This window comes from Polyodon spathula, chromosome 13 (assembly GCF_017654505.1).
Source record: "Polyodon spathula isolate WHYD16114869_AA chromosome 13, ASM1765450v1, whole genome shotgun sequence".
Taxonomy (NCBI): domain Eukaryota; kingdom Metazoa; phylum Chordata; class Actinopteri; order Acipenseriformes; family Polyodontidae; genus Polyodon; species Polyodon spathula.
Genome location: NC_054546.1, coordinates 18807982 through 18834054, shown reverse-complemented (window position 1 = coordinate 18834054; position 26073 = coordinate 18807982). Strand labels below are relative to the sequence as shown.

At 33.3% G+C, this 26073-nt stretch overlaps 1 protein-coding gene across 1 annotated transcript; it reads left to right on the top strand.

Moving 5' to 3' along the window:
- Positions 1–14374: 14374 nt before the first annotated feature.
- LOC121326279 (ventral anterior homeobox 1-like) lies at positions 14375–25539 on the top strand. The gene is made up of 3 exons (XM_041269519.1): positions 14375–14591; positions 16969–17156; positions 24327–25539. Exons 1-3 carry the CDS (start codon positions 14375–14377, stop codon positions 24843–24845), a joined length of 924 nt encoding a protein of 307 aa, XP_041125453.1. The 3' UTR covers positions 24846–25539.
- The last annotated feature ends 534 nt before the right edge of the window (positions 25540–26073 follow it).

The window sequence follows — 26073 nt, the reverse complement described above, 5'->3', positions numbered from 1 at the left end:
TATACCAACTATTATAACTCTGGCCCATTAAAGGAAATAAAGTAATATAAGGCCTGCACCTAATAAAGCATTTTATTTCTAAAATATTTTAAACAAACAATATAAAATATATAATATATAATATATATATATATATATCTCCATATATATATATATAATATGATATATATATATATATATGGGGTGGGTTTGTGTACCTCTTCTTAGATCAAAAACACTCAAAGTATGTTACCGTTCCATTAAATACACATTATATATCCACCACTGGAAGTTTCTGTTCCTTTCTTTATCTTAAAAGCTTACGAATGGTCAACTGAGACTGAACTCTTCTGTAAACCTACTGACATGAACCAGTATTTACACATGTCCTCTGCACATCCAATACACACTAAAAGGGCAATCCCAAAGAGGCTAGGAATAAGAATACGAAGAATATGCTCTAAAGAAAGTGACTATGTAAAACAAAGACATGTATTAAAAATAAATCTTAAAAAAGGGGATACACAGAAAGACAGTTAAGAATAGTGGATAAACTAAAAAAAGAGATGATCTACTAGATTATAAAAATAGACATAAAAAGGTCAAAAGAGTCCCATTGGTAATGACTTACTCTAAAAGCTTGCTTAATTTTTCTAAGATAGTTTGGACAAAAGTAGAAATATAATTAAACATAAGAACAACACATATACACTAAAAACTAATAGCTACTGTAGCAATGTTGTTTATGGAATAGCCTGTGAAACATGTGATGAAATAAAATATTTTGGAGACTGAAACAACTTTATATGAAATAATTCAGAACCCCCTTAGAAATAAAAAATAAAAAATGGTGAACCAATAGTACAGCACTTCACCAGTCAAGGATATGACATAAATGATGTAAAGTTTGTAGTATTAGAACAGCTAATATTAGACAATGTGACATATAGAAGAATAAAGTAAATGGAAAAATAGCCTGAACACGATTATGCCAGCAGGACTCAACAGAAAAGAATAAACTAATTAACGGCAATAAATATATAACATCTAAATAAATAAATAAACAAAATTCATTCAAAAGTTGTGCATGCTGATACGCTGGGGAGGCCAAATCAAGGCTGATCCTCAGAGCCAGCATTGCATGAGAATATAAATATAAGTTTATATAAACTAATGTTAATTAGAATTAATACAAATTTATAGATAAAAGTAGAATTGATGTCACAATATATAGAATGCCATTACATCATGTAATAATAAATCAAGGATTTGAATATAAACAATAAGAAGTCGTTGTCTTATTGTCAAAAACCTATAAATACCTCTAATGTTTTGCTTCAAACACATGCTCCCTTGGGAAAGATATGTGCAACATATCGACACGCTGAGCAGCTGGCTCTTTGAGCTCAAATATATATATATATATATATATATATATATATATATATATATATATATATATATATATATATATATATATATATATATATATATTGTATACATATACATCTATAACCAGTATTAAGCTAAAAATAAAAATAAAGATAAAAAGATACAAAAAAAAATTAAAATACACCATTTAAAGTCATTATTGTGATCTGAGTAAGTTTCTGGTGTTGACGGAATTAGTAATGACATGACTAAGAACTCCACAGCAAGAAGCGAAGACAGACATGGGGTCAATTCAATTGAATGCCGCCGTTGTTTAAATAATTAAGACAGGACCCTCCCTAGCTTTTTTGATTATATTTCAAGACAGCAGTACACTAAAGAGACAGTGTATATATATTCAATTTGAGCCCTATTCGAGTTATCTAAACAGTGGCTGTATTAAGATCCCTCTCTGTTTGATCAAGTGTACACCATAGTGACATTCAATGCAAACGGGTACAGCTTGAGCGAGGACATTGGATACAATTGATATAATGCAGTATATGGACTAAAACTAGGGACATTTAAACTGATGTACATTTTTCTTTTGTTTATTTGGCAGACGCTATATCAACTACGAAGTCTAAACAAATAATATTTATATAGGATTTTAAAAGTCAGCGTACATACTGTGAACATAATTCCATTTCAACTACCTAAAGTGGAGGAAGCCAAAAGTATTTGAACATAGTGCTTTTCTGTTTTAATCTGACATTTTTACATGCACAAACATTTATTTTATTCAATGTATACTTAAACACAATTAAAAGGTGCTTATTTTCAATGTGAGTTATTTGTTTTGCATGCAAATTTTGTAAAAGGTATTTTTCTACTTAGAAAAAAAATAACAGTTATTAAACACAGGATTAAATGCTTTGAAAACATTCCTTAAAAGATCACGTAAAATTTAAAAAAAAGCTGTTATGTATTTTTGTATTTGTATTGCTCACCAATCCAAATGTTAATGTATATATTGTTAGGTTATTATGTGTTTTTTCCCACACAAGTTTTAATTCTGTATAACTAATCCCCACTTGTAGTGCAGCAATCACATGCAAATGTTACACAGAGAAGAAATACTAGTACTCAGCCTGCTGAGTCTAAAAGAATACACTTTTCTTTTGTTCTTTTATTTGCTTGTGCACTGACTGGTCAGAAAGCAGCAGTACAATGGGAAATTGCAGCTGTAAGCCTAAGAGGGGTCTGTAGTATTTAACTGCTATATATATAAAAAAATATTTACTATAGGCACCTTTTATATTTAATGACTGCATGCACTTCATTCTAAACTGTCAGGTTGTGTTGACACAATTCATGATTGTCTGTTTCTGGACAATGTAATGTGTGTGGCCTAACATCCATTTGATCCTCATATACTTCCTTTAATGAACAATAAAGGCTTTCATTCTGATTTCAGTCAGGCTTTGCCGGTGTGCACATTTTGCATTCATTAACACAGCTCAGTACCAATACAATGAGGTTAGAAACTAATTCATTTGCAGTTTTTTGGGGGGGGGTTTTGGTGTTGTTATGACAAGCTTATTTTTGAAGTAACACTTCATACAAATTAATACAAGGATTTTAAAATAGACATAAGTATCAAATTATAACACTGAAGCGAAAATTCCACTTGATTTCGTTTTTTGGCAGAAAATGTGTGATACGGTATTTGAAATTATCCTAAAAAATGGAACGGAGTAAAAGAGGCAGAATTCAGAAATGTCAATGTATTTTATTTATATAGTGCCTTTCATATGACAGTATCTCAAAGCATGTCAGTTAAAACAGAGTGAAGTATACATGATCAAGAGGCAGTAAAAATTACAGTGACAATAAGTAATAATAATAATAATAATAATAATAATAATAATAATAATAATAATAATAATAATAATATCAATAAACAAGAACAATGAAAACACTATTGATGAAAACAATAAATTAATAACAATGAGATACACAAAATTTGGAAATACAATAGATACAAACAATTATATTTGTAAGTCAGGTAAAAAAAAAAGCTAAACTGTTAAAGTCTAATTTTGACAAAAAAGTATTGACAAAAGCAGCATCTCTCATAGAAAAGGACAGTGAGTTTCACAATCTGGGGGTATTGTAACTGTAGAAATGGGAAATCGTGTCTTTGCGATTTGCACAATATTTAGCATTTTATGGGTCCGAGGGGGGTGGATATTGAAACAATGCATTAAAATAAATATTCACGTGAGTGTTGTAAAGAAATGTTTGTATAGCGTTTTGCTATTGAATGTTTGTCTTGCACTTATTGAGACCTTAGTAAAAACACCTCCTTGCCTGTATTTTGTTTTATATAAGCTTTTCCTGTCCTCGATGTTGGCAACATCAAGAGACAATCTGTGTAGATGGACTGTCTATACTGGTATGATTAAAAAAGAGAGCGCTTTGAATAAATCATAATTTTGTGAAATCAATTGTCAATTGTTGTTATTATTTTGCATTTTAACCCTTTAAGGTACAAGGAACATACATGTTCCACAAATAAAATGATGCCAGCTTTCCTATTTTTGAAATTAAGTGCACGAACCAGGTTATTCAAATTTACTGACAGGTTGGATCTGGTCATTCAAATTGTCAATTTCCTGTCAAATATGTTTTAAGAAGAAACCGTTCTAACAACTGCTCAATTCCTTGTGTACCTATGGGACTTGAACACCAAAAAAGCATTACACTTATTTTGGATGATATTATTTAAATTCGGCTCTTGATATCTACTAAATTTAACCCAATGTAAACATTATAATAATACCATATCAGCTGAAACACTGGCACTTGGGTCACTATTATGTTCGTTAATCTCCAATGCAGCAAATATAATTAATATCTCCTGATGATGATGTAATACATTCCAAAAACGCAAAACAAAATGGACAAAAATACATAACTCTAAGTTAGATGTACGGCATAAGTTACTGGAAGCTAGTTTTAAAGTACCTATTTAAAGATGTAGTGCCCCATATAGATACATTTACAGTAAGATGTTGATATCTGGTCTGCTTGTGTGTCCTATTAAGTAGGGGGAAGCTAAGTGTTTTGTTGTGCTTTTTTGAGCTACAGTGGAGCTTGGAAAGGGGAAGCTTCTGTATCTGCTTCTGAAATACCCTTCAGGGAATGTAAACTTGAGCCTGGTATCTTATGAATTAAGGTTATGACAAACGGTCAATAGGAAGAAAGAAACCCATAATGGCTGTTAGAAACATTGAGGAAGTAGGAGATATTAGCAGACTTGTGTACGGCTCCACTCTCTTTTACATTTGGAACCAAGTTAGACTGAATACGTGATGAAACAATATATTATCCGGACTGTAAAGTATTTGGATTTTTGCATTACAGTGCCAGACACAAACAGGAGATTTGGACCTGGTCTTCAGAAGAGCCTCCTCTTCATATATTTGTGTTTACTGAAGGATGTTCTGTAAGCAGTTACATTACAGTTTGTGGCAAATGGTTCACAGCAATGCAATACAATGTCCATGTGCTTTAATACCTGTCATGACATTGTCCCCTGCAGGCCATCAATCACAATATATTGAAGGCTTGGACTGCTTTTAAACAAGGGAACAGTACCCGATGTACTGGATACGATAGAGATTATTTTAATGATCTAACCCATGGCAGATCTTAATAATGCCACTCTAACTCTGTCCAGCTGGGTTTCCCTCAGGGGTGATGTATTTACTCACTGATTAACATTGGTAACTTCAAAACACTCAATCAGAATGCCAAGTTAAAACTATAATAGGTCAAGTAGACCCACTTTGTTAATGCTTTATATTGCATGGCATAAATTCATATTAAATAGATATGCAATTGCATATTAAATTAATGTTAAATTAATATTTAATAAATATGCAATAGCTGGTTTCTTGCTAAATGTTAACCAAATGTCAATTGAAAATGTAACTGCATATCACGCCCACTTACATTTTGTTACCTTTGAAAATATGTAATAATTTCCCATTGTTTACATGTCCTTATTGAAAATACAGTTAATCTGACTTAAATGTTAATGGAAAGTAACAAGGAATAATTCAAAGTAAATTTAATATCAATTGCATATCTATTACATATTAATTTATGCCACACAATACAAAGCAGCCAAACTTTTCAGCCAGTGCTTTCTTTAGTGTACTTTTAACATTGTCATGTCTACACTAACAATACAGTGAAATCAGGTTTAATGACAGTATTTAGTTCAACTACTGTTAGGATCATTAGCATAGACCCCAATGAGTGCTGAACACAGGTTGTGAAGTCAATGCAGGGGAGTGGTTAGTTATCTGTTGGTGCATCATGATTCATCACATTCTTTTTGCTAATAAATGGCACTGGTATTTGTGTCATTGCAATGTTCTTTACTAATGCATTTAGAAGACTTAAAACTATGACAACGTATGATATTGAAAGGTTAAAAAAGAAAAAGAAAACCATTAAAAACATATTTTCAGTATTTTATACTGATTTAGGTTGTTTAATTAAACTATGTGGTTTTTTATATATTCAGTGCTTTTTTGTACATAGATTTCATTGAATGTTTTGTTTTTTATAGAATGTTTTATAGAATACCAAAGCAGTCTTGCTTATGATGACATTATGCACTAAGAAAATAAATTGTGATGGAGAATAAATAAATAAATAAAAGGCAATTAAATTCATTAAAGTCTAGTATTTGTCACAGTTCTTCTGTTAAAGCAAATTCACTTCGAAGGAAACTATAGTTCAGTCTGTTAAAAAGACTTTATCTCCAGATCTAATTTTCCTCATTATATTCAACCAGCAAATCTATTTTAGCAGCATCTCCTTTAAGTTACTATTATATTAAATAAGATTTAATTAATGAAAAAACAAAACATTGTTATCAAGTTATTTTTTAACAATAAACTGCTGTTCTTTTTCTTTTATTTGAATGAAAACAGCAGAAGGTTTCAAGTGAAATGTGTTTATTGAAAAGACTGCTTGTCTGTGTTTTTGTGTACTTGCTTTAAACCTGATTTTTCTCAGTGGCATAAGACCATATAACTGTAAATTAAATCCAGTAAGCATGATTTCTTACAATAAATTGTGAATGCTTCATGATATATCATATATTGAGAACAACAATAATGTAATATCATTATCATTAGTAGTAGTAGTGATAATAAATAATAATAATAATTACAAAAAAACAGAAATACAAAAAATTATGAAAGAAAAGGTTTTAAAAAATGTACACAAAAAGTTTAAAATCTATACAGTGCCTTGCAAAAGTATTCAGACCCCTGACCAATTCTCCCATATTACTGAATTACAAATGGTACATTGAAATTTTGTTCTGTTCGATATTTTATTTTAAAACACTTAAACTCAAAATCAATTATTGTAAGGTGACATTGGTTTTATGTTGGGAAATATTTTTAAGAAAAATAAAAAAAACTGAAATATCTTGCTTGCATAAGTATTCAACCCCCACACATTAATATTTTGTACAGCCACCTTTCGCTGCAATAACAGCTTTAAGTCTTTTGGGGTAAGTATGTACCAGCTTTGCACACAGTGTCAGAGCGATTTTGGCCCATTCTTCTTGGCAGATTTGCTCCAGGTTGTTTAGGTTGGTTGGAGGATGCTTGTGACCTCAATTTTCAAATAGTGCCACAGATTCTCAATGGGATTGAGATCAGGACTTTTACTGGGCCACTGTAGGACATTCACCTTTTTGTTCTTGAGCCACTCCAATGTTGTTTTGGCCTTGTGCTTGGGATCATTGTCCTGCTGAAAGGTGAATTTCCTCTCAAGCTTCAGTTTTTTAGTGGACTAAAGAAGATTCTCTTGCAGTAGTTTCCTGTATTTTGCTCCATCCATTCTTCCTTCAATTGTAACAAGATGCCCAGTCCCTGCTGATGAGAAGCATCCCAACAGCATGATGCTGCCACCACCATACTTCTCTGTAGGGATGGTGTGTCTTGAAGCATGGGCAGTGTTAGATTTGCGCCACACGTAGCGCTTTGAGTTTTGGCCAAAAAGCTCTATCTTGGTCTCATCTGACCACAAAACCTTTTCCCACATCGTAGCTGGGTCACTCTCATGTTTTCTGACAAACTCCAGACTTGCTTTCAGATGGTACTTTTTGAGTAATGGCTTCTTTCTTGCCACCCTCCCATACAGGCCAGTGTTATGCAGAGCTCTTGATATGGTTGACTGGTGCACCGTTACTCCACTCCCAGCCACTGAGCTCTGTAGCTCCTTCAAAGTGATTGTTGGCCTCTCTGTGGCTTCTCTCACAAATCTCCTTCTTGTTTGAGTGCTAAGTTTTGAGGGACGGCCTTTCCTTGGCAGTGCCTGGATGGTGTGATGCAGCTTCCACTTCCTGATTGTTGATCCAACTGTGCTCACTGGGATATCCAAACACTTGGATATTATTTTGTACCCTTTCCCTAATCTATGCATTTGTATTACTTTATCTCTAACTTCTGTAGAATGCTCTTTGGTCTTCATTTTCCTTCAGATTCACAGCCTTACCAATGATCCTTCAACAGTGGGGTTTTTATCCAGAAAATGTGACAGCAACTTTAATGGTTCACAGGTTGAGACGAATGGTAAGGTAATTGTCTCCTCGTTAGGGCAATTTCTTTCATCGATGCAAACTGGGAGCTTCCACAGCACAGGGGTTGAATACTTATGCAAGCAAAATATTTCAGTTTTTAATTTTTCTTAAAAATATTTCCCAAAATAAAACCAATGTCACCTTACAATAAGTGATTCAGAGTTTCAGTGTTTAAAAATAAAATATCAAACAGAACGAAATTTCAATGTACCATTTTTGGTAATATGAGAGAATTGGTCAGGGGTCTGAATACTTTTGCAAGGCACTGTATATAGACTTAATATTGGGCTTGTCACAGGTTTATTTGAATAAAGCTATATTTCCTTAAAGAAGTTTTAAAATTCACAACAAACAAGATATAAAAGTTTAAAATGGAAAATGACGCCTGCATGCATTTCTCTTTCTGTTTGTCTTTGTTCATAATCAGATAAATTGGTTCTTTAGATGAAACAGGATTGCGCTGTCAATTGTTTACTGATGGGGCATTTTGTAAGGTAATCAGAAAAAAAGCATTGTATAGCATCACAGTTTAAAATCAAATTCATTAATTCATTCCTCAGTCACTGATTGCCTGTCAAAAGAACAGCGCAACCCCTGGCTGCATCAGGTATCATTAAAGAACTGATCATCATTCATTACCATTTGCAGCATACATATTTATATTGGAAAACATCTTTTGTTGAATCTAAACTACCGTCTAAACTTGCATTGCTTTCAATTATAGTGGTTTGGAATGACACTGTTAGCATTCAGAATGGAGGAAGTATGTAATTAGAGAGTGAAAATGCTGTTGCAGTTTTAGTAAATATTCAAATTTTGATACTCACTTTAGAGACCCTTTCCACGACCATTGTGAAGCGTTTCTAGCAGTATTAAAATGTTTACCTACAGATGACAAGGTGGATTTGATCTTAATATGCTAAACGTCTTTTAGTCTCTCCAACACATAGCAAGTTCCAGTTTTTTCACATGGTACAATACACAGTTCCCTTGGTAGTGCAAGTGAACGGTATACTAATGGTGGTGGTAGATTGGGCATGAATTTCCAAGTTTTTATTTATGTGTTTACAGGTTTCACAACAAAATCTATTGCAAGGAAAAGTGCCTTTTGAAGTATTGTTTTCAAAAGGGATAGAGCTGTGGGCCACATATATGGAATAATAGATGAGCTGCAGTGAATTGAGGTAATAATTGCAAGAGTTCAGCTGATATCATAAACCATAGGAGCAAACCACAAGAGCAAAGCTCAATTGGTTTATGGTGAATTCACCAGACCCTGAGATGCAATTATAGCCTATGTAATTCACTTCAGACCCATTTGTTATTGTTTATAATATATGGATTCACAATATTTATACGTTATTCAGAGGAAGCATGGTCTAGTCTGATTCTGTCTTGCCTGTTGTAGGTATGTTTACATGTGTTTATACTGAAGGCAATGCTCTTTGTTTTCTTCCTTGAATGATTCCCTGGCTTCTATATGGGGGTTTCAAAATAGGATGACATTTTCAGTGCTTGGGTTTAAAAAAAAAAATAAAAAAAAAAAAAATCGACAAGCAGCAGTTTAAAATACGCACACACTAGTTTAAAAAACTGTAGTTTACAAAGTCATTACTTTTTGACATAACATTGATGTATGAATACTTTAAGTACAATGACAGTACTTATCCAGAGAGAGAGAGAGAGAGAGAGAGAGAGAGACACACACACACACACACACACACACACACAGTTGTAGTCAAAAGTTTACATACCCCAATGAAATAGTGTCTACAATTATTTACTTCAGCATTTTTTTTTTTTTTTTGCAAAACTACAAAATTGCTAATTCAAAAGTATTCACAATTTCCTGTGCCATTAGAGGAAGAATAGCTCCACTGAAGGACATTACCACCTCCATGCTTGACAATAGGTATGGTGTTCATTTCTTTGTACACCTCACCAGACTTTCTCCAAACGTAACAACCATAAGCATTACCAAATAGCTCGATTTTTGTTTCATCACTCCACAAAACCTTTGACCAGAACTCATATCCATCATTCAAATGCCGTTTTGCAAACTTTAAGCGATTGTCCTTGTGATGTTTTTCTAGGAGTGGTTTTTTTTCCTTGGCTTGCGACCATTGAGCCCTTCACCCTGCAATACTCGACCCTATGGTTGAAATGGAAACCCCAGTCTCACTTGCAGTCAATTCACTTTGAATATCTTTGGCAGTCAATCTCAGATTGTATTAACCTTCCTTCTTTCTTCTAGACAGAGGGAGCATTGAGACAGTACCATAAGTCTTGTACTTTTTGATAATAGAAACAATAGTTGAAATTGGGATACTCAAATGCTTGGAATCCTTCTTATATCCTACTCTAGCTTTTTACTTTTTCCCATATTGACTTATTGGTAATGACAGCAATCATCCTATGCTTAACCCTTTTATACTCTCTAAGAATGTTCACTTACAGTCCAGCATTTTCTAGATTTTTCTAGAATTATGTTCAGCATTATCATATTGAAATTTCTAACACCTTTTAGACAATACTATCATAGCATTAAAGTGTATGAATACTTTAGATTTAGCATTTTTTGAGTTTTTCAAAAAAATTGCTGAAATAAATAATTGTAGACAACTATTTCTTGTTACTTTTTTCCCTCACCCACAAAAGTAAAACTTTTGCTACAAATAATTTTTCCTAATATTCTTTGCTTTCAAGAAATTTCTAGAACTTTTTCATTTCCATTGGGGTATGTAAACTTTTGACTACAACTGTGTATGTGCATGTGTGTGTGTGCGTGCGTGTGTGTGCATGTGTGTGTGTGTGTGTAAAATGAGCAATTATAGTACTAGCTTTTTTATACTTTTCATTGAATAATCATTTCATTTTCATTAAAAATTATAATTACTCAGTCTTGAATAATATTTCAAAATAAACATATCAATGTGTCAAGAGCCTAATACACAATGCATAAATGTGTAAATAAGGTGCCACAAAATATATACTTACATTCAACAACTTGTTAAGTAACCTTTATACAGCAGATCAGGTGTCTTTGACATTGTTAGTTAATTTTTCATTTCTAACATGCATGACAGCAATAGGATGTGCTGTCTTGACTTTACTGGCTTGATGAAATGCCAAGCTATCTAGAGTAATGGATTCCCTGGGGGAGAAACAACTGTGTTCAAATAAACGTGGCAAAATGAAACAAATCCACACAATTACAACATGTAGTGCAACCAAAATCGAGTAACACAGTTGCACTAAGTTTTAATATCTTTTCTTTTTTATAGTGGGATGTAATTGTGTAAAAAACGAAGATCCTCTCTGAGCTGCATGACATGTCAGCACCTTTAGCCTTACTGGAGAAGAGCACTTATTTTTTTGACTGTTGCAAAATGGACACACCTGAAACTTGCCTGAAACCGATTAACCAATTGACACTAATTAGTTTCATTAAAGCAAAGTGCCCTTTAACACCAGTTATAACAAACCGTCAGAAGAATTTTTAGTTCAAATAATTAAATAAGTGTCTATTGCATCTTTTATTTTTACTTTTCTTCTTTAATTTTGGTCAGGTTTAGAATTTATATTAACAATTTGTGATTTTTTGTTTTTGCCTGCAACCAGTGTGTACATAAAGGGTTAAGGAGTGGACAAACCCGTGCCATTTTGGAAGTTGCTAACAAGAGTATGGAAGACAGTTTTACAGGCTACAAAACAAAAGGACACTTCCAGACCCAGAACTAAAACTTGAATTCTAGCACCAACAATTTCAACAATCCAGTATCATAGTTTGTAGTAAGATTCAGTTGCCACTAAACACACTAATGCTGGGAACACTATGGAGTTTTTCTGTTTGTCTAAGTACATAAGTAGAATGTAGGCACTTTCTTTCTAGTCTAGTACTTATATTTTCTTGTTTACTATTACCAGAATGGAAGAGGTAAAATCACATGTAATATACATTATATTATATTTACTCTGAGTGACATCAGATACATGTACGGTAAACTGAAAAGGAAAATTACAACAAAATACCAACATGTAAAAGCTTTATCACCTGAGGTAAAACTACAAAAAATAAATAAATAAATAAACAAAGGAAAATATACAAATATAGTTTAACCTAGTTTTGCAATGTATGTTTTAACGTACTGGTGAGCTCCCTATGGCACAGCTAATTGCTCACAATGTGACTAAAAACAGACATCTAGCTACTCTGACAACTTAATTAATCAAAATGTTTGTCAGCTTGACTTTCTTATAGTTTCCCCTCAGTGTATTCTGTATTTGTGTTATTATATTTATACACTTATTATTATTATTATTATTATTATTATTATTATTATTATTATTATTATTATTATTATTAGCAGTAGTAGAAGTATGTAGTCCTTCATTTTGTATTACTGTTGTTTTTAGTAGTAGTACAGCTATGGCCAAAAGTTTTGCATCACTATATAGAATTAACTAATTTAGCTTCATTAAGTCGAATAAAACCTGCAAAATAATGTTACATTAAGATATTGAATTACTTACTGGTTTTTTCCACATACTTAACTAAAAACTGGCAAAAAATTAAAAATGTGACATTTTAAAATCTAACATGAAATACTGTACTACTAGTATGGCTTCTGATAGACTTTTGCAATATAATTTTATGTCCTAATCCTAAAATTCTAGGTGCTGCAAAACTTTTGGCCATAGCTGTAGTAGTAGTAGTATTTGAACACACATTCTTTTTCACCTCCAGCAAACACAATACAAGATTTGAGGCTCCTAATTGGTTTCCTCAAATTGCCCTCTAAGGTACAACTTAGAGCTAAGCAGCACCAATTGTGAGCAGCAGCCAGTTTAGTCAGAACTCTCTCTTTTCCCCCTTCCTTCCAGTTTCGACAGACGGCCCCCAACACTGTGAACACAGTTAGTGCAACATGTGGCCTTTAACCCCACCCGAAAACCACTGCCTGGCAGCCACGCTCAAAGGATTGTTTGTTAATAGTCCAATTAAACAATTGCCATCTTGCACTCCTTTTGCTCCAAATTTCCCATAAAGGAATGAATAAGGAGAGCAGCATGAAGAGGGCTTCTGCCCTGCAAGGTGACAAGAAGAACTGGAGCATGTTCCTAGCACAAGGCCATTTGCTTGAATTAAATCATTGTATCCTAATCAATGGGCTTATTGGATTACTGGCCATTGCTGCTCCCAAAGATATTGTTGCAGTGACAATGAAATAACCGGGGCGACCCTTTTTTTTTTTTTTTTTTTTTTTTTTTTTTTTTTTTTTTAGAACTGTTTAGTTGAGATTTTCCATGCTGTCTGTTCCTTGCATAATGTGTCTATATGTCTGTGTGTGTGTATGTATATATATATATATATATATATATATATATATATATATATATATATATATATATATATATATATATATATATAATTTTAATTGTCAGATCCTGAAGGCTGCTAAGGAGTGCTGCTGTGAAGGAATAGCTGTGCAAATGACTAAACCATAAGGGAGAAAAAAAAAGAAGTGTAATATGGCTGATGCCAGTGGAGCTGCTTTTTAGATAAAAGGAGGCTGTGAAACCTGCTGAAGCGATTTCTATAAAGGAACTTTTTTTTCTGGGGAGGAGGAGGAGGAGGAAGGGGGGGCTTTCCTGGAGAGGATAGCAAGCTAGAGAGCAGGTCGGCACTGGAGCTCTGAACGGGGACAGACTTAAGACGATTAAAGTTTGTTAAACAGAAACAGCCAACCGGCTGAGTTGAGTATGGCTGGTGATGTGCTCGGGATTCCAAGATGAAGCTCCTCCGAAGTGTTCTGCTAGTCTGTGATTGTGTGTTACAGGCGGGCCAGCGAGACCAATCATTTCACTTTATTACACGGCTGAATTCTGCTTGACTGGGAGGACGGAGCGCAGCAAACCATCCATTAAGAGCTGATATCTTATCCAAAACAATTTACTGTATTCATGAGGCAACGTAAATGTGGAGACTGCAAAATTACCGTAATCAATTGGAACAGCAAGTGTGCGCCCGTCTGTGTGTCTGATTGTTTGGAGATCATCTAACAACTGGATGTGTATGTATTAAGACAGGGGTATTAAATCACTGTGGAGTTACACTGGGAAGTCCATGATCATTGGGTAAGTCAGGCTGGACAGCCATCACAGGGCAGCCAAACAGATGAAGCAAATATCTCCCCTCGCATTAGGAAGCCATTCTCATATTTAAAAGGACCTTTGAAAAATCCACCATCTGGACAATATTGCATGCAATATTCCCAAATATAGATCTGTCTTCTTCACTTGATTCTTTCTTTTTTGGAGCTACACGTCTAAGAGTCTATAGCCAGCATGGATGTCGGATACAATCAGGAAGGAGAGACAAGTATTGTCTTAAAGAACGGACTTCAGGACGGGAATGAAAGCAAAGAATCCCAAGGAAATCTTTCTAAATCCTTCCTGAAGGAGCAGCAGGAGACTTTCTCGGCTTCTGGGTCCTCAGAAAACTGTGAAAAAAATAAAGCTAACTCGGCAGACCCAGACTACTGCAGGAGAATACTAGTTAGAGGTGAGTGACTTTTTTTTCTTTTCTTTTTAGAAAGCTGCAATGCTCTGTATTTTTTTTCTGGTTAAAATATACGACTTAAACACCAACATGCAGTTTAGTTAAACGAAACAGTGACATGCGATCTATGAAACGATTAGGATATTATTCAGTCTTTACGTTTTCTACGTAATACACTCACAGTGTAAACAGGAATAATATACAAGGATAACTTGACTTAATTTCATTATTACGTTAAAAGGAAGTACCTGGCGTTTAAACATTGAAACAATTTTTTCAATTTTTGTTTTCAAACACAATCTTTTTTTTTTATATATATCTATACTTTAGCGCATTCTTTTTATATACTTTTTCATTTTATTTTTCAACACACTAATAATTCCTTGAAAGTGGAATTGTATTTTTCCAGTATTTTTCAACAGCAATGGAATTAGGTTTATAAACTGAATCACATACACTATTGGTTTTAAAGAGGAACCGTTTCTACTGCAGCATTTAAATAACATGAAGATACGTCAAATTATAAAGCAACCACTTACAGTAATCTAAACTGGTGATGCAGAAATAGAAAATAACTGCAAATTGTGAAAATAAATCAATCCAAAAATGAATATGTTAAAAAAAAGTTTTGAGTTGGATAGAGATATCTGACAAATACAAGGTCGACTTAAACTGGAAACATGCATTTCAATAGCATTTTTCCTATACATTTTTTATTTATTTCTTTATTTATTTATTTATCTATTTTTAAACTCTGGATTTGAATTTTCGGTTTTATTTGCGTTTATCATTTTTTTATGTATTTATTTATTTGAATGGTACACCTATCTTTATCAGGAATCAATCTTACAGTATATTTTTTAAAATAAATTATAAAATGGTGTTTTTTAAAAGCAATACATAGAAATAAAGAAGGAGAATATGCATTTCTATATACGTTTATCTTCTGCAAAATAATATTTTATTAATGGTTGATGAATAAATATACATTATTATAATAAAATACCATAATAATAAACATAGGAATACATAGATTTGACTAGATTAAATACTCATATGTAGATAAAATGTATTAAATACAACAAAGCAGTTTTTTCATATGTAGATATTGAAATCAGCAACAAAAGCAATTAGGATTTAAAATCGTTTATGCCAAGAACATTCCCTTTTATTAACCTTGGATTTTGGAAACGTATTTTAGTGTAGTGTAGGACGCTTGTACTACAGTGTTGTCAGATTGAAGTTTGATTGACCACACCATAAAAGACTAAAACAAATCGTTTTGAGGATTTTAAATGTTTGGTGTTGTTTAGAATATATAAAAAAGGGTGGCATATTATTGACAGATTCGTACACATTCAAAATAGTGGCACTAAAGTGCTTGTGGCCCGTGTCAGCACATTGTTGGCACACCTTTCTTCTGGGCGTGTATTTCATGCAGAAGAAACAAGGAGTAAAGGAAACATATTACCTGTAATAATATGACTTGCAAGGGAAATTTGGATTTCTTAACTCTACAGTGTGGAAGCTGCTTCCAGAAAACATTCTACTGTGCCATTCATTTGTATTTTATTTTCCTGTAATTGTATTTCTGTCCCATCTGCTAGGTGTGGATGTGGAGGGGTTCATTGAAGCATTTTATTGTAAAATATGTAGCTCATAACCTTAATTGTCAGTATAGGTTTACAGTGTATTCTGTATTTTTTTTTTTCTTTTTAATTTTCTAATATTTTTATGCTGATATTGTCATTGAGGTATTATTTTTATCTTTTCAAAAGGGACCAACTGTTTAGAAACCAAACCAAGTTAAAAATGAGTAGAAATCACAATCATAATATTAAAATGTATAAATCCAAACTATCGACTTTACCAAACCAAGGTTTTATGATCAGCAAAGTTGATTTATTTCTGAAATACACTATCCAGAGGAATGGTCACACTGCAGCATTTCTTTATTATGGTTGTAATAATGATTTTGAGCAAATAATAATAATAATAATAATAATAATAATAATAATAATAATAATAATAATAATAATAATAATAATAATAATCTTGGGAAGATCTGGGATTTTATTTTTTCGAATGGTCAAAATTCACAATAACAATATTATTAAATTTTTAATTAGCTGAAAATAAATAATATTATATTATAAAAATAGGGTAATTGTTGTTTTGGTTATCTGAATCACTGCAACCCGAGCTGATGGGCAGGGTTGCTTTTCGGTAAGCTACTGTCTAACGATCACATCTGACACTTCGAGAGGACGTGGAACAGGGTTATGTTTTGCCTCTGAATAGGTTTCAAACCGTTTTTGTTCTGCTTTGCGATTATTATCCCACTGTAAGAATATTGCGATCACGTGATCTCATTTTCCAGATGCCAAAGGGTCAATCAGAGAGATTATTCTGCCAAAGGGTTTGGACTTGGACCGACCCAAGCGCACCAGAACCTCCTTCACAGCGGAGCAGCTGTACAGACTCGAGATGGAGTTCCAGCGCTGTCAGTACGTGGTGGGGAGAGAGCGCACTGAGCTGGCCAGGCAGCTCAATCTGTCCGAAACGCAGGTAATGACGCAGCTTTCCGGTCTATTTGTGTGGCAAATACAATGTAACAATTTATTTGACAGAGGGACCGATTTGCGTTGTTAACGAAGCACACCAGAAAAAAAAAAAAAAAACAAAACAACAAAAAAAAAAAAAAAAAAAAAAAAAAAAAAAAAAAAAAAAAAAAAAAAAAAAAAAAAACACGCCAACAGACACAGAAATGAACAGTGAAACATTGCACTTCTTGTTGTGCAAATATGTAAATATATTAGTTCATGAATGAATTAACAGAGATACTTTGTGAGCGAATTTCAGCTGTGAATGAGCAAAATCTATTAAATATATATCATTAATAACTTACTGTGCTTTTATTGCACTATGTAAGACAATTTTTGTTCCTGGGTAGTAAGTGTTATTTCCTAATTGCTTATGCCTCAAAAGTATAGAAAATGGCTATTATTCCCCACAAACTTTGCTTTTGTGACCAGGACAGTGATATTTCAAAATATCACTATTTCCAATGGGAAAACGAGCAAATGTGTGTCTTTTCGTTCACATAAAGTAAAAAAAAACAACAACATTTGAATCCAAATTAACATGTATTTATACTAAAGTAATACAAAAATGACTACAAAAGATTTAGAAGTGAGTAGTTTTTCGAGATTTACGATTATACTGTAAATACAGTATAATCGTAAATCTATTAATATTTACTGCCCCCTCCCATTAAATTATCAAATTCTAAAATATAAGACGTATAATCCATGGTTTATATGCTTTGGAAAAATATTTTTGAATCACTCTTTTTCTTTACCACTACAATATTAAATTAGTATTCAATTAGATGTTTTAATGTGTTATAGTTGACAGGAAATTAACACTGTTAATGACAAGGTTTAAATACAATTTATACGTGCCACGTGAATATGAATACAATACTTAACCCTAAATAAATAACTCCTTTACGACATGTAATTTGCTGTTTTAAAATTTATTAAAATCTGTATCTGTGTATTATGATGGGCCGGTATTATAATAGGAAAACAACTATAATGTGTGGTAGAAGATTATATATAACCAAAAAATGTGTCTATTATTTGTTTCACCTTATGTTTTTATTTAGTTTTTTGAAGTTAACCATTTTATACTGTTTTCAATGCAAAATGTTCCATCGCACCTTGATATTAAGACAAATGTATTTCATCTGAACACTTTCAATTAAGCTAATAACTGTTGTGTTAAAACAAAACTGAATTTCAATTCTGTGAAATATGGAAACTTAATTGAAAGATACAAGCGGAATGCAAAATGGAATGACTCATTTAAAAAAAAAAACATTAATATTTTGCTTAATAATTTCAAATGTAGGTGTTTTACAATAGTTTTAAACACAAATAAAGAATTGTCATACTTAGTAGCTCTTATATCTAGAATAGAAGCATTTTACATTGAAAAGATAAGAGGATGTCAGTACTTTGGAGCACCACTGCACTTTATATAGATCAGATCAGAACTATATATATCATATACCTATAATATTATATATATATGATATATATATTATATATAGTTATATATATATATATAGATATATATATATATATATATATATATATATATATATATATATATATATAAACACATGCATGATTACAGAAAGACCTGCATGTAAACAGTGTGTAAAGGGATTACAGTAAGTCGATAGTACATGTTAATATTGTATAAATGTCAAGGTAACATTATAGCACTCCTTAATAATTTACCATCATGTGATAAACATATTTGCCTGTATGCTTGAGCAGAATCTAAACAACACAAATAAAGTGCAGGATAGTGTGAAACTAATAAATTACATTCATGAGGATGGTCAAAACAATCACTTAGACTTAAAATAGGATTATTAAAATATGCTTCACTAACACCAGGTTCTCACATTTGGCAGAATGTTTATATAATAAATATAGATTGTTTTTAAAGCTTTATATTTACATGTATTTATTTTTTATTTAAATTGTCTAAAGATTTGTGTATCTATTTTCATTGTTATTATCTTTGCCGGATAAATTATCATTATCTGTTTAGATTATTTTCCCCCTAAATCTGTTATTAATTGTGTTTCTATTTCCTATGCAATGTCTGAATGCGATATTTTATCTAAATAATATCTAATTAATGCCACTGTTTATATTTGTGTAGCATTATCCATACCGTATATTTATGGGTAAGGGAAAAACTATGAATTCTATACTATTCAAAAAAGCAAATAGGCAGTTAAAGTTATGATTTAATTATGTTCTTTTAATTATCGAATTTTTTTTTTTTAAAGACTTTTCTGTTTTTTTGTTATACTGACTCTGGATTTCGCAATTTGGTAATTTACAAATGTGGTTAATTCCCAGTTAGCTTGTGTTGACAGTAAATAGTACATGCAATGCACATTACTGAATAAGGACCCAATTTACTACCCTCAATATTTAACGATCTTGTCTTGTATAAGTCAGGGAAATAACCAGGAAACACTGTGTAGTCTTTTTCAGTCTAATAGCGTATCAGAGATAATCCATTATAGGCAACATCAAGTCAAATAAGGGTATTGTGGTTGAATAGCAGTTATATTTTATATGGACATGTTTGCTCCAAAATTCTTTTAGCAGTGCTCATAAGAAGTGGAATAATTCTATAAAAAATCTTTAATTGAAAACGCCTCTATCTGCACCAATGACAACACTCAATACGAGCAGTGCTTTTCTGTAGTTTTATTGATTATGTTGATAGCGCTCCCCTGTAAAATAACACAAACTGCAGGTTTTCAGTAATATATATATATATATATATATATATATATATATATATATATATATATATATATATATATATATATATATAATATATATTTATAGTAACATTTTATTGTAAGCAGGGTTTGATAAAAGAAAGCCACAATAAATCTTATTCACATAACAGAGCCTGTCATAATTAAAAATAATAATAATAATTCTTCCATTTTTACATTAAAATTTGAATGGTGGTAAATAATAACCATGCAACCATCATCACAATCAAAACCATTTGCATAATACTTCAACCCCAGTTTGCATACCACTCTGCAGCTTGACTTGCACCATGGTAACATTCCTATTGTTTTTTAACCACTGGCTTTCATACAATGTGCTCAGCTTTTAACAGAGTATTGTATTGTAGCCCTAATCTTTCTCATCCGGGCCGAGGCACTGTAATTTCAAATCTGTCTATACTGCGTTTTCAAAATAAGGGAGCTTTTGTAAACTGACATCTTAGTGGTCTGTATTGAAGTGAATACCTACATAAAACAAAGGGATACAACTGTTCCACTTTATTACTTGGTAGAATGATAGACTGTGATATGGTGTAGTGTTATTTTCCAGTATGCGTTAAAACACAGGTCCACTGTTGTTGACTTTGCACGACAGCAAAGTATACACTATTTCACTATTTTCAAATTATATACAATTACTTTCATCACACAACTAATCTAAAGACTGAGTTTGGCGCTGCACATTGACAAGCTATGGCACCTACTTTATAACAAGAAAAAAAACTTCAATAAGTCCATCATAAAAAAAATGTATTAAAAAAGCCATATTACACAACAACGTGGTTATTCATTACACTGCATGTATATGGTGGATCACGGTATAATAAATAATAATAATAAAACTGTCAACATTTCATTGTCGAGTACTTTTTATTTTAAATGAACATACGATTGCTGTATATAAACACATGTTATCAATCAATCTGAATTTCTAAAGCAATGTTGAAGCTGAAATTGTAGCACAAATGCCTTGCGCTAGACTTTCCTGCAGAATACTTTGCAATCTGTGAGTCTGGGAATAATGCTACAGATTTGCTGAACTAGTCACAACATGTAAAAGTCTCTGCATATGTAACTTTCTTGAACTGTTTTTTTTTTTTTCTTTTGGCAATGAAAGATAATAATTGAAGTGCTGGTTGCCTGAGCGTCACTGGCTTTTGGTGTTTTTATGATCTCGCTTGTGCTTACCACAAACATCATTCTTGCTCCCATGTCCCACCATTAAAATCAGTTCTGCATAGTTTACAGAAATGCCTTTTTCTAATGTTGCTTTTGATTATGTGAGAATATGTTGTTGTCCAATAAGTTTTATATATATATATATAAAATATATATATATTATATAGTATATATATATAATATATATATATATATAATATATATATATATATATATATATACCCGTAGGGCTTATCGCATGCACAGCCATTGCAGATGATCAAGTATGGGCGCATTGTTTTATTCACCATTTGCTCACCCACTGACACTCTGTGGTCACTGAACTGTTGTTAACTCAACAGATGACACTCAACAAACTGCTGTTAAACTCACCAATGAGCCACCAGATTCACCGCGGTAGAAAGCTGGTGAGATTCACCAAAATAACATGGACACCACCATGGAGACTGTCAGTGTGGAGTGTGGGGAGACCAAATTCAGCATTTTAGTTGACTGATGGCAAATTTTTTAAGAAATGGTAAATAATAGGTGTCCTACCAAATGCTGTTAATTTTCCATTCCATGTAAATAGTCCAATCCAAAATCAAATATATTTTAATTTAAGGGGTTTGTAAAGGTGACACTATTTTTATTATCTAACCTTGGCATTTAATGTCATAGCAATTAAGTCATAAGAGTACGCTTAGCATAAGAAATTCATTAAAAAAAAAAAAAAAAAAAAAAAACATGTCAAAATGTTTGTGTGAATTTGCTATTAAATGTAATTTATCATGTAACTATTTGCACAAAAAACTATTAAATAGTATTTAATAGAGGAAACACGTAAACATCCCCTTTTATATAACCCCTCGCTTAGTTAAAGGATACAGTCAGGACTCACATATCTGACCCTATAACATTTTGACTTCAATGATGGTTAAACGAGTGTGATGCATATCTGATTATTTCATCTGATTTGACGTGTGTGTAGGTGAGCATGTTGTAACCTGCCCCCTACCACCCAAACAACCCCCTGCCCTGCGTGCGCACACACACACACACACACATACACACACACACACACACACACACACACACACACACACACACACACACACACATGCACACACACACACACACGCGCGCACACACACACACACACACACACACATTTTGTACGGAGAGAAAAATATGGCTTGTGGGTTTGATGACAGAGAGATGTTGATTCTTTCATTGAAATTTGTTAGTGCACAAGTTGGGGGAATAACACAGCAGTAAAAGACAAAAACTTGTCTGTTTTTTTAAGGGAACACAAAAAAGATACAATGTCAAAAACACATAGCTGAAAGGCCTGTGTTTTAAAATAAGTTGGATTCCATTTAGATGTACTGTAGTTGGTTTTGTTGGTACAGTACTATATTTTCAACAGAAGTAGTATTTAATTCAGAATAATATGATTCTGAATATCACTTGCCAAAAGAGATGACTGGACACGCAAACTGTAATACAGTAAATACCTTTAAATCTGGTACGTATTGTAGCAGTATGTAAAATTCCCCATTAATGACACAACAGCGAAGTGAAATCAAAATGTTACCCATGTACAGAACTGCATAAAATGTAAAAGGCAATGCAGTTTAGCAAAAGATTAATAAACAACACCAGTTTCCAGAATTAAAACAGTATCTAAAGTCAGTATTCAAAATTGTAGAATATAGTGCTATAGTGCCCTAATGTCACAGTTCACTTGCAAATGAAAATGCACAAAAGCAACAAAAGATCACAGATTAAAATAAAATAAAATAATGCATCACAGTATCTAAAAATGTTTAATGGTTAAATTTCACATTACCGTGCCTTGTCTCGTTCACTTTGTTTTTGGAGGAAGCGCTGTGTAACTGCAGTGCACAATAAAGACTGACTTGCCATGCCAGAAAAAAAAAAAAAAAAAAAAAACAGGGCTGTGACAGTTAAACAAGTACATTTTAATATTGAAGAGACGGGATTTGAATCAGAAAACTGGCGATGGAGTCGGAAATCGCGTGTGATGGGTAAGTGCATTAATTTGTTACATATATAATGGGAATTGATTTTATTCTTAATACAAGGGCGGTAAATCGCGACTGAAGTATATCTGAGTGTTGACTGTACATAGATGCCCAAATAATAGAATCAGTGTTAGGGTGTACTCTTCAGGACTGGAGAGAATGTAAAGCCAGATGGAGAAAACTGTGATAGATCTGTGAAGTTAAAGAAAACCCTGAAGTAAAGAGTGGAGTCAGAAACTCGTGACCACACTTTGCTGGGAATTGCCAGTTGCTCTGTGCAGTGTGACTGCAAGCCTTTCTGCAGGAGTTACTGGCACCGCATGTGTATTTTTGTGTTAAAGCAATGGTCCCAATCTGTTTAACAGTGTCAAAACTTTCACCTGGCATTCTAAAAATGTCTTTTTTCTGATAACAGCAAGTCTGTTATAGCCTTGCCTGCCGCTGCAGCACAAAGTTTTCTCCTAGTACTAGTCACCATGTTGATGTCACCAAACTGTTTGTTTTAATCCAGTTTGGCGGTGTATGTACTTCCACCAGTTTTTTTGCTGCTGTGAATAAAACAATGCACCCTATGTGAGCTTGCGTTGCACACTGAATGCCTAAACCCTGCTAGGTACAGACGAAGATTGCAGTAACCACATACTGTAAATGATTTTTGCAGAAAGAAAAGATTTGCTGACATAAAGGTGTTTAACAGTAGAGTGCAGGAGAAAATTTGTCCAGTTAGTTGTCTCGGAGAAATGTCCAATAAACAGAAGAGTTCTGGCAAATAAGGGACAGTTGACAGGTCTGTATTTTCTGCTACTGACATCCAAGCTAAAAGTAGTATTATTTACAATTAATTGACCCTCTTATTAGCATCACTAAATACAAACAAGTTTTAGACTGGTGTCTAAACCTACTGCTGTTCAGACCATAAAAATGGATCCCATTGGGGTCTGGACTTACTTATTTAGAAATACTAAAATAAACATAATAAATTCAATGACAATCGTTTTGAGGAGAATTCATTCTCGATGTCTTAAAGAAACGGGATTGATTAAGTTTCTTTCAGCATTTCTAAATTTAACACCATTGCCTGCTTATGGATGAAATATTGGAATTAACTGTTCATTGTTAATTTTTCTGCAGGTAAAGGTTTGGTTTCAGAACAGGCGAACCAAGCAGAAGAAGGACCAAGGCAAGGACTCTGAGCTGAGATCAGTGGTTTCAGAAACGGCTGCCACCTGCAGTGTTCTGAGGTTGCTGGAACATGGTCGCTTGTTGCCTCCCCCAGGGCTGCCTGGACTTCACCCCCACTGCACCAGCACTGCCCTGGGATCGGCGCTGAGAGGTCCCTCCATCACCAATAACGGCACCCACACCACTGCCTCAGGGACCGCAGGGAGCTCGCCACTGCCGGCAGTGACCACCTCTGGGGCTCCACCGGGACTGCCCAACTCCCCACCTGGCCATGGGCTCTTCAACTTCCCCATGCCCTCCCTCCTGGGCTCTGTGACCAGCCGGCTCACCTCAAATCCCTTGTCCATGGCCGGGTCCCTGGCAGGGAACTTGCAAGAACTGTCAGCCAGATACCTGAGCTCTTCCGCCTTTGAGCCCTACTCCAGGACCAACAGTAAGGAAGCACTGGACAAAAAAGTGCTGGACTGATCCCTTCTCCTTCTGTCTGTTTGTTGTTGTTGATTCCTTTAAGGGATCACCAAAATATTGCTTTTTCACACCACAGAGGGATTATTCAGACTTTTTAATATTTTCAGATGATAGATTGTATACCGGATGTGTCCTCACTAATAAAAAAAAAAATGACTGCTGAAGAAATGCTGAATAATGGTTGTCAGGCTTGTTACCTAAACATGTGGTATCCTTTTGTTGAAGCAATTAAATAAATTACCTATCAATTTGTTACCGCAAAGAGCATGCAAGCTACAGTCGTATTGAAAAAAAAAATCTCAAGTATGTCTGCTTGGAAAATAGTAATGGTGAGGTGAAAGGTGCTGTTGTGAACGCCATTGAAAATATTAAAGTCCTTGAATAAGCCTGCAAGTAAAGGGCACTATCGCCCTACTCCATCGACTGACTTCCCAAATTAGTTCTAAACCTAAGAGACCTGATTCAGCCCTGCAAAAATAATTCTCAATACCGTGCAATTAATTAAAACTTTTCCCCAGACATAAATTACACTGACACTCGAAATAATCACTAATGCTAGAACAGCAGGATACTGTTAACACAAAGCAGGTTTTACTTCTAATGGTGAACATATTTGGGATGTAAAAAAAGCAAAATAAGTTTCTATTATCAAAAAGCTGGTTAAAACCTGGTCTTATCCAGGATTTGTGAATGTCCCCCCACAACATAACTTTGACCCATTCTAATGATATATATTACATGGTATCTATGAAGAATGTAGTATTTCATTTTCTTGTCTAAGGTTGTTAATTTAGAATAGGTGTCTTTACGATTAAAGGTAGTTGTAGTATTTGAAAATTTCCCTTTAATACTTAATACTTTAAAGCTCAGTGATAGGGCTAAAAGCAACATCAACTAAAACAATGCTGTATGAGTTCTATTGTAATGGAAATATCAGTAGCAAATTGTGTTGAATAAGCTGCTACTATTTAGTTTTACAACTTAAACTAACTTGGTACAAACGTATAGTTAGTTAACACAAACCCACCCTCGTTTCCACTAAATGCAAAATGAAACAATGTGTAATTTGTTCAATTATGCCATCATTCTTGGGTCCTACAAACAGCAGAATCGATGTGGTAAATTAAACTTATTGTAGTATAAAAAGTTGTAATAAACAAAAAAAACTGTTATTTTATTGTAAATTATTCACGTCTGTAATTAATAGAATAATAGTATATTGGGAACA

Excerpts from the sequence above, each read along its gene's own strand:
- LOC121326279 (XM_041269519.1), top strand. The coding sequence starts at position 14,375 with ATGGATGTCGGATACAATCAGGAAGGAGAGACAAGTATTGTCTTAAAG. Across the intron at positions 14,592-16,968 it reads CAGGAGAATACTAGTTAGAG|ATGCCAAAGGGTCAATCAGA; the intron begins GTGAGTGACTTT and ends CTCATTTTCCAG. Across the intron at positions 17,157-24,326 it reads TCAATCTGTCCGAAACGCAG|GTAAAGGTTTGGTTTCAGAA; the intron begins GTAATGACGCAG and ends ATTTTTCTGCAG.